Source organism: Corvus brachyrhynchos, unplaced genomic scaffold (assembly GCF_000691975.1).
Source record: "Corvus brachyrhynchos isolate BGI_N302 unplaced genomic scaffold, ASM69197v1 scaffold262, whole genome shotgun sequence".
Taxonomy (NCBI): domain Eukaryota; kingdom Metazoa; phylum Chordata; class Aves; order Passeriformes; family Corvidae; genus Corvus; species Corvus brachyrhynchos.
Genome location: NW_008236626.1, coordinates 2,244,095 through 2,253,110, shown reverse-complemented (window position 1 = coordinate 2,253,110; position 9,016 = coordinate 2,244,095). Strand labels below are relative to the sequence as shown.

The window sequence follows — 9,016 nt, the reverse complement described above, 5'->3', positions numbered from 1 at the left end:
GCCCGTATCCCTCATTCCCAGCCCGTATCCCTCATTCCCAGCCCGTATCCCTCATTCCCAGCCCGTATCCCTCATTCCCAGCCCGTATCCCTCATTCCCAGCCCGTATTCCTCATTCCCGGCCCGTATCCCTCATTCCCAGCCCGTATCCCTCATTCCCGGTCCGTATCCCTCATTCCCGGCCCGTATCCCGCATTCCCGGCCAGTATCCCGCCGCGTTCGGAGCCGGCTGCCCGATGCTGGGTAACGAACCCCGTAAATCCCGACCCGAGGCGGGTATCTCCATCCCGCGGGCGGTTCCAGAAGGAAGAGCCCTGTAAGAGCACCTGATCCCCGGTGAGAATTCAGTTAAGGTTTTAATAAGACCCTTCGGAACGGGTCTGGCAGGGCCCCCGTGCAGAGCGGAGCGCAGCAGCGTGCGCTGCTCAGCGCCTGTGGCCGCCCGCCCTTCATCCCCGGCCAAGCCACTGTCTCCAGCTGTCTCCGAAGATTGCCGGGGCTCCTAAAGGCCCGGCTACAGAGGAGGCTCTGAGGAGATTTCGTGCAGTATTACTCTCACCACTGGTCTCTCCCCCACGGTTGTCTCCATCTCAAAATCCTAAAGCGTCTGAATGCCTTTCCGTCAGCAGCAGCAGTAAGTGCTCTCACACAAGTATCTGCTGGCTGGGGATTTCCTGTCATCCAGGCTGTCCATATTCAGCTTTTCTATCATAACTCTGTGTCTTCTCAAACAACAAATGAGTGCTTTGCCTGTTCTAACTTTATCTGCTTTACAGAACTGCAGTGTTGGGTGATGGCTGTGAGTTACTTTGTTTCTCAAAGTTCAGGCACAGATTATTTAATTCTGAGTTAAAAAGTGAAAGAATCAGAATGGAGTAATATTCATCCATGTGTACTTGCAGACTGGGACTTCTCACTCCCTTTCCAACAAAAATACCAGCTCTGGGTGTGCTGAAAGGTATGAGCACCATGTGGGGCGGTTGCTTCCATCCCCAGGAGTCACAGACTTTTGTTTGCCTGCTAGTAACGGCATAATCTGGAAAAAGCACACCCTGTGGAGGGTAGGTGATGAATGCCTGTGAAATCCTGGCTCAGGGAAGAGCCAGCCCTTCCAGATGTGATAATGTTGTCCTCTGACAAACAGCCATAGCTCGGCCTTCTGCAGATAACCATGAGGTCTGTGTGTTAGCTTCAGCTATTGATCCCGCTGGGGAAGGGCTCCCTGCCCTACAGCCATCCATCCCAGCTCCACAGCGCTCAGCTCTCACAGCCCATGGGGTTTGGCTCCACTTCTGCCTTTCACTGGCACTTCTGCACAGACTAACAATTACACAATGTGCATTTCCATTTATCTCGCACCTTTCAGCTGGAAGTCCAAGTACTTCCCCCATGGGAATCAGGCACTGCAGAGAGCAGGGAGATAAGCAGGGAGCACAGAGGGATCACCCCGTCGGCATTGCCGCAGCACAGCTGTTCCTCATAACACAGCAGACACTTAGCAGAATTCCAGAGTATCTAAACACAAAGTTTGGAACAGCTGGTTTCAAACTTAGTTGAGTTGCCAATCCACAAAGTGCTGTGCTCGAGGTGTGGCCCTGATGCAGTGCACCACGGTGCAGTGAGGACAGGCTTGCCCTTCCCAGGGGCACGGGCTCAGCCCCTTTGGCAGTGAGTCCAGCACATATCCTCTGCTTCTCATCCCAGCCCACACAACTCACTGCCCTTGCCAGGGCCCTGATATAACTGCTCTGATCCACAGTGTCTACTGGACCAACTGTATCTGCATTTTTGTGCAATGGCAAGCCTTTATGTTTTTTCTTTAAAACACTTTGAACAGTACCATCAGCTCCAGGTTCTTGAGTTCTCCCCAGGGCTCTCTTGAACCATCTTGAACATGGGCAGCAGCCACAGCCCAGTGCTTCCCTGCAGGTCAGGAATGAGTGATTAAGCCAGCAGAGCTTTTCTGGGAGCTTTTCTGCAGCAGAACTAACTCATTTATTTAAAGCCACACCATAAAGGTGCTGATACACTGCTGTCTGTCACCTTATGATCTGTGTAGCCTTACATGAACTTTTAAAGGCCTGTGTGTTCGTGATTCATCCCAAAAACCTGTGGGGAGAGCAGCACTGCAGAGGCACGTTAGCTCCAGTCTGGAACAGCGGTGTGCACTTCTCAAACAGCACATCCCCAGAAATGCCTGCAGTGCTGACTTGCTGCCTGACATCACTCAAGTATAATTGGTTATGTCAGCTCTACCATAAAACACTATAAAAATGAAACTTCTTCCAGCAACAACTGAATTCCAGTAATCTTTAAGGCATGTAATTTGTTTCTGAAGTCGAGGTCCTGTTTCCTTGCTGCAATAGCCTTACACATGAGTTCTGCACGACTGGGCACTAAAGATGGGCAGCATGTCATCTAGGTTGAGAGGTGGTCACATCTAAAAGGTGATTCACCCTTAGAGATGAGTGTGTCTCTTCCTCTGCACTGGCAGTGAAGAAAGTGTGGGTAAATGGCTCAGAGACATTGACCTTGCAACTTTACTGATCACCTGAAAGGAATCTGACCTGTGCATTTGTAACTTACTGTGAGAGGATGCTGAGCTTATGGGCCTTTTGAATGAGCAGAAACCCAGTCTTGAAACTAACTTTGGCACTGTGCTGTGGTGTGCACCACGTGTGCAGCAATCCCAAATCCAGGCTGGTGTCCTAGCAGTATCTCAGGATGCCCAAAGCTGGTGTGTCCTGTCTTTACCCACACATAACAGCACCCTCAGCCTGAAGGAGGAATCTGGAAAAGGGTGCTCACAGACAACACTGTGCATGTGGGCAGTTTGCAGAGCCCACAGGCTGATTCTGAACTAGCCACTACTGTTATCAGATTCTCCTTATGCCTGGTGTCTGAGTGCACATGGAACAGATACTGTGCCTTTTAACTACACCTACAGCAGTGGAAAAGTCCCATCAGATCTATAACTATCCCCCTGGTTTGAAACCCTCTTTGCTCAAGAGCAGGTAATCCCACCCTTGCCCCTCCCTGCTTTCAGGAGTGCATGAAGCCATCAGGTTGTTTTAGAGAATTTCACCACGCAGCATAAAGCTTTGAGAGCTGGAGCTGCCCTGAAAATAAAAAATGATAGCATGATGCAAATGGAATGATATCACTGCACCTTTTAATGTCTGGGGGACTGAACAGGAGGTGAAGATTGTTTGAGGTGCAGACTAGGAGGTTGCTTCAGGCTTCATGCATCTGAAAAATCAGTATTAAAAACAAAGCAATAAATACACACTAACACCTTGTCTGCTCAGATGGCTTCCTGCTCCCTGCCCCACCACCCCACAATTCCTACTGTTTTATCCTCAAGCCTCAATCTACACCTTAACATTTCCCAAAGAGGAGTAGCAATTTGTCATCTTCCCTTGTGTTTGGGTAGGACTGTCTGATATTGAACAAAGCACCCTGTTCATTTATAAGCCAAAACCTCCTGAATTCCTTCTCTGGCTTTAAGAAGCTCAGCCTGTCCTTATTGCTTGGTACGTAGTTCCAAGACACTTCTGCTGTGACGAGATGCTGGTTTCAGAGGTGTCTCACCCCAAACTGCAATCTCTCCTGACCCCTGTGAGATAATTTGAGTTTACCCATACAAGAAGAAATTCCTTCAGTGGTCCAGCCTGCAGCACGAGCACCAAGCAGTGTGACAGAGGGCAGCAAGCTGTGGCTAAGAGCACAGAATGGGGTTTTTTGGTAGTTTTGTCACCAAAGCCAGTGTGCCATGTAGCTCCACACTTGCTTTTCTGCCCTGGTAAAAATAGCTAGAGTGGCTGCTCACCTGATTAGCTGCCCTCTGAAGCGTTCCACGTGTGTGGGTACTGCCTGCACAGGATCAGCTGTGTGTCAGTCTGTACCTCCCCGCTGGAAGAAATGCTGAGAACACAGTGACTGCAAACTCCAGAGCACTCCAGAGCTCTGCTGCTCAAGGTGTACTGCCAGGATGTCACAGGATGTCACAGAAGCAGAGGCTGTTCCTTGTTCATCTTCTAATTCTTTTTTTTTTTTTCCTCTTACTTTCTAGTGTGGAAACAGTTAATGATGGGCAGTTTCACAGTGTGGAACTTGTGATGCTGAACCAAACTCTGAACCTGGTGGTGGACAAGGGGGCTCCCAAGAGTCTGGGAAAGCTCCAGAAACAGTCTTCTGTCAGCCTCAACACACCCCTCTACATTGGAGGTACTGTGAATTGCTCTGGAGGTTTTAATGTGTCTTCTCAGAAGCAAATCATCTTCCATCCTATGGAGAGGGCTCTCACGCAGCCACTGCAGGAACAGCCCATAGGCATTTCAGAAGCTTCCAGAACTGGCTGGCACCAAGGTGTTCATGGCTGAAGTGGAAGTATCAGTGGGAGTACCACAAATTGTCGAATGGCAAAAAAGCAAATCAGTAGTCAGTAGGTTTAAATATACCATAACTGAGCAGTATTTCTGCTGGAAGTTTTACAGAGGTCTAAAAACTGGGGGGGGAAGAGGTGTGTGATTAAGAAATATATTAACACACAAGCTAAGAACACCTTGGTTATTGCAAACTGAAGCCACAGTTTTAGACAGATACTAGAATTGACTAAACCTCAGTTAAGACGTTTTTTCACATTGAGTACTGAATCTGGGGGCAAGAAGAGGCCTAATGGGGTGGGGAACAATGCCCAGAATAATGACTATACCACTGATTAGGTGTCTGGTTACAAGAGACAGAACAAAGGCTGGTCTCTGCCCAATGGATTGTTTTTGCCAGAACCCCCCTAGTTCTATTCTGGACTGAATGTTGAAATCTCTCTTTCAGTGACACTGAGTTCTTGAATTTTTAGTCAGCCTATTCCAAATGCAAAAATCAGCAGAATGGTAACAGACTCACAAAGTCTTTGGGCTTTTTCTAATGAGATCATTGAAGCCAATAGTAGAAACTCTTACCAACTGCAGTTGGTGCTGGTCAAGGCTTTTCTAAATAATTTTCTTTAATAACACTTTTTTAAAAGAACCCTGAATATTGCCCTTGTAAAACAGAAAACTGGCTAATCTTTCTTTGTACAGAACTGAGCTTTTATAATTGGCTCCTATTAAGAATGTCACAGGCTATTGAAGAGCATTGTGCATCAAAGATAATCTGCTGGTGCAGAGGCCGTCACAATTTCTCCCTTTAGCACAGCACAAAAGATACCAATCCTGCAGCAATTTATACACAGGGAACTTGGGAACTAATCAGTGGAAAAGTTTTGTTAATGGATGAGTATCGTGAATCAATATTAATTCTCAAAAGGTACCTGAAAAAAATTCTCAGGAAAAACCTGAGGCCTGGAATGAAGGACTATTGAATGCCAGGATCCATGGCCTCAGTGGAGACGTTTTCTGTTGCCTATTAAAATTCTTCTTGCTTCTTTCTAAACCGTCACTGTTCTGCATGTGCCACCTATCCATGTGCAGCACTCCCATGGAAGCCAGCTGCTCTTCCTCTGCAGGGCATTTAGTTAAAGGAGTTGCCTAAATTACCCCAGAGCAATCGTTCCTGACCTACAGCAGTTAACTCAGAGCTGAGCCTTCAGGTGCTCGCAGTTTTGTGCATCTCACAACCACATCATCTGCTCTTGCAACTTTCCTCCTAACACACGGTTAAGCAGATGCTGGATTTAGTTTAAGACCACCTTTAACAGTGGCATTACTTATGGACAGCAAGTTCAGAGGCCTCACACAGCTGGAAATGGAAGCACTTGCCTGTGCTAATGCAGCTGTACATCCAGGCTGGTGTCACTGGGGAAGGCATAAAACAACATCCAAAAGAACCTGCTGGCCATCCAAATGTGAACTCTTCCAAGCACTTGAACAAGATGGGAGGTGCCCGCCACAAAGCCTTGGCCTGGCCCTTGAAGTGCTGTTCCCTGTCTTTAGAGCCTTCCTGCACTACTTTCCATGGGATGCTCTCTTACCACTCCCTCTCTTAACACTGTGACCCAGTAAAGCCAAACAGTCTTGTTGCATCCCAGAAGTGGATGCTACCTGCTGACAAATGAAGGCATCCTTAAACCTCTCAGAAGAAGAATTGCTAATAAACTGTAGAGAGAAGGAACGTTATCTAAGGACAGAAACACATGGCCATCAGCAAAACAAAAAATGGTTTGGTTTGGTTTTTCTTTTTTTTTTTTTGAGTCATGTACTTCTTACAGAAGATTGGGCAAATGAGTTTATTTTTGTTTCTTTCCATTTCTAGAATGAGGACAATGAGATTGTGCTACCTTACAAAGGTCCTATGCAAATTAATTATTCAAAGATTTTAAGGGGCTGTGACAAAAGAAGCCTTAGCAGTTATAATTTATGTATTATCATTGTAAGTGTAAGTGAACCTTCCCCTTTTGCTTTTATCTGAAGGGATCCCAACCTCTACTGGATTATCATCCCTGCGCCAGGGTGCAGATAAGACACCAAATGGTTTTCATGGGTGCATTCATGACGTCCGCATCAACAACGAGCTGCAGGATTTCAAGGATTTACCACAGCAGTCACTGGGAGTCCTTCCTGGCTGCAAATCCTGTAACATCTGCAAGCACGGGATTTGCCGATCCCTGGAGAAAACGAGTGTGATTTGTGAATGTCACCCAGGCTGGATGGGCCCTCTGTGTGACCAGGAAATTGGAGATCCATGTCTTAACCACAAGTAAGCTCAAACAAATGCTGATGAGAGAGCAAAAGCTTTACAGCTAATGCATATTTCGCATTTCATCTTGCAAAACCACATCTGACTGTTTTTGGAGGTGCTGGGTCCCCACATGAGGCTATTGACAGTTGTGAGTCAGCATCCACAGCATCAAGTACCACTTTGTGTTCAGATGTTGCTTACTCACCAAAGGAGCTTGTGGTTCTGAAGGAGCTCAGGTGTTAATGCTGCAGGTCATACCTTCAGCTGTGACTCTACACATTAAAATACAAAACCTCCTGTTAATGGGCATAGCTTAACCCCAGGAGGTGAGTGCCTGCACAGATCCAGAGCAGAGCTGCCTGTGAATGGGAGGTACACGTTTTAGGGGTTTTCTTCCAGCAGCACTGGGCCCAGTCTTCAAACTTACTCCCTGAAGACCATTATGCACTCCAATGTGAGCAGCTTTAAATTTCCCAAATAGCTGACTTAAATATTACACTTTGAAACAGCCCTTTAAAGTGCAAGTTTAAAGGATGGCGTGGTGTTGCATGTGAAGGGAGCGTGAGTGTAAAGTATTTACAGTTCAAAGGCTCAATAACCACATCTCCATCAGAAACACAGGATGAATAGCTTTCTTATGGCAAATACACAGGAAACAGTCCCGTGCAGAGCAGCAGGCTGCATATTTCCATGTTGTTTCATAAGCAGATGGAAGTACTTTTGTTTTAGAAGTTACTTCAGTTGCTGTCTTGGAAGGCGCTTTTCACGAGCACATACTTTTGACAGGTAAATTGATGCAGTGAATAATCACTCTCAGAAATTTAACCTGGCAAAGGTACCATTTTAAACTTGCTTCTGGTTCTAATTCTGCAAAGTACTGAAGCCTGTGGAAGGTGTTGAAAAGCACCTGACAGTTTACAAACCAAAGGTATGAAGACCCAAATGTTTCCTTGAATTTCCAATGTCAACACAAAGCTGTTGTGGTTGGACAGAGAAAAAAAAAAAGGGAGTTCCAGATGTTTACATGATGAGGGGTTGTTCCTCTCATAATCCAGGGAGGGTAAGGCAATCACGAACACAGCCCCTTGCTAAGGAAAGTATCTGTGTTATTTTTAATGCTCACACACTCTCCCACCTTTCCTGGAATCACTTCAGCCTTCTGGAGCTGTCTCCTTACAGCCATGCCTGGTGTATCCAGGGGAGTGTGGAGTGCTGCTGGCAGGTGTCTGCTCCAACACTCACAGGTTAATCTCACTGAGGAAATGCACCTGTAAAGATCAGGTAACCTCTGATTCGTGGGGCAGAAAATACTGCTTTATACAGACTGTGACTCCCTTTATTACAGTGTTTTGCATGTCTTCACCTGACTGAAACTGCTCTTACAATTTGTCCTTTTTAGTTCAAAGATTAAAAATAAAATGTACAAAAATTCAACATAAACAGGGAATAATTTTGAAGTACTAGAAATGAAATAAAAATAAGAGAGACATAGGTTTATGTCAAGTTATGTTATGCCAAAGGTTTATAAGCCCTGAGCAGTTTTTCCTTGGCTGGAGAGAGTTGCTTTCCTCCCTATTCTCAGTCCATTTCAAGTCTGTCCCTGTCCCAGCCAGTGGGGAGGGTGTCAGAGAACTTGCTAAGGATCAACACCCCATCCTGTGGTACTCCTCGGAAATGCCAAAGCTCGCTGCAAACCTCAGGAGCCAGGGAACGCCCGCTGATAAGCCTGTGCATAGCTTTGCCACAAGCACTTTCATTTATCACACTGGTTTTCATCACCTGATATTATTTGTACAGCAACTCTGCTCAGGAAGCCTGGGCATGCAGCTTGATTGTTGGCACTTAGTTCCACGTGCTGATGCTATAAATGTGAGCTGTCTTGTGTGGATGCCAAGCCTTGGTCTGTGCTCACGGAAGAGCCTAATGTTTTCCACTTAGGTTCACAAATTCTAAATGTATTCTCTGAAGGTTATCCAGTATTCACTGAAAACTCACAGCTTTCTCCAGAGTGTTTGACACTGAGCTGCTGTTTTTGAATTAGAGTCCTGGAATTAAATGGGCAGAAATGCCAAAATCAAACATTTCTGGGAAAAGGAACTTTCACATCTAGCAAAGACCAGCTCTAAATGCTTCTGTTTCTCCAGGTGTCTGCATGGTAAGTGCACGGCGGCCGGCACTGCTTACACCTGTAAGTGCATGGAGGGCTACACGGGCATGTACTGCGACAAGAAGAACAATTCCTCAAACCCCTGCAGGACTTTGAAATGCAGCCACGGGCAGTGTAAGGTCTCGGAGCATGGGGAGCCCTACTGTGAATGTGACCCCGGCTACAGCGGAGA

The 9,016-nt window shown here is 46.5% G+C and overlaps 1 protein-coding gene across 3 annotated transcripts in view; it reads left to right on the top strand.

The window, feature by feature from the left end:
• SLIT3 (slit guidance ligand 3) overlaps window positions 1-9,016 on the top strand; it is a 470,081-nt gene that overhangs the window by 456,660 nt on the left and 4,405 nt on the right. For 2 of the 3 annotated variants that reach the window (XM_017726544.1, XM_017726546.1), the window contains 3 exons: window positions 4,072-4,226; window positions 6,410-6,695; window positions 8,822-9,016. The exon at window positions 8,822-9,016 ends at the window's right edge or, in 1 of these variants, runs on beyond it. In XM_017726544.1, the coding sequence (XP_017582033.1) occupies window positions 4,072-4,226; window positions 6,410-6,695; window positions 8,822-9,016 (636 nt within the window). The remainder of the gene's footprint in view (window positions 1-4,071; window positions 4,227-6,409; window positions 6,696-8,821) is intronic. The other variant, XM_017726545.1, reaches the window with a different exon arrangement.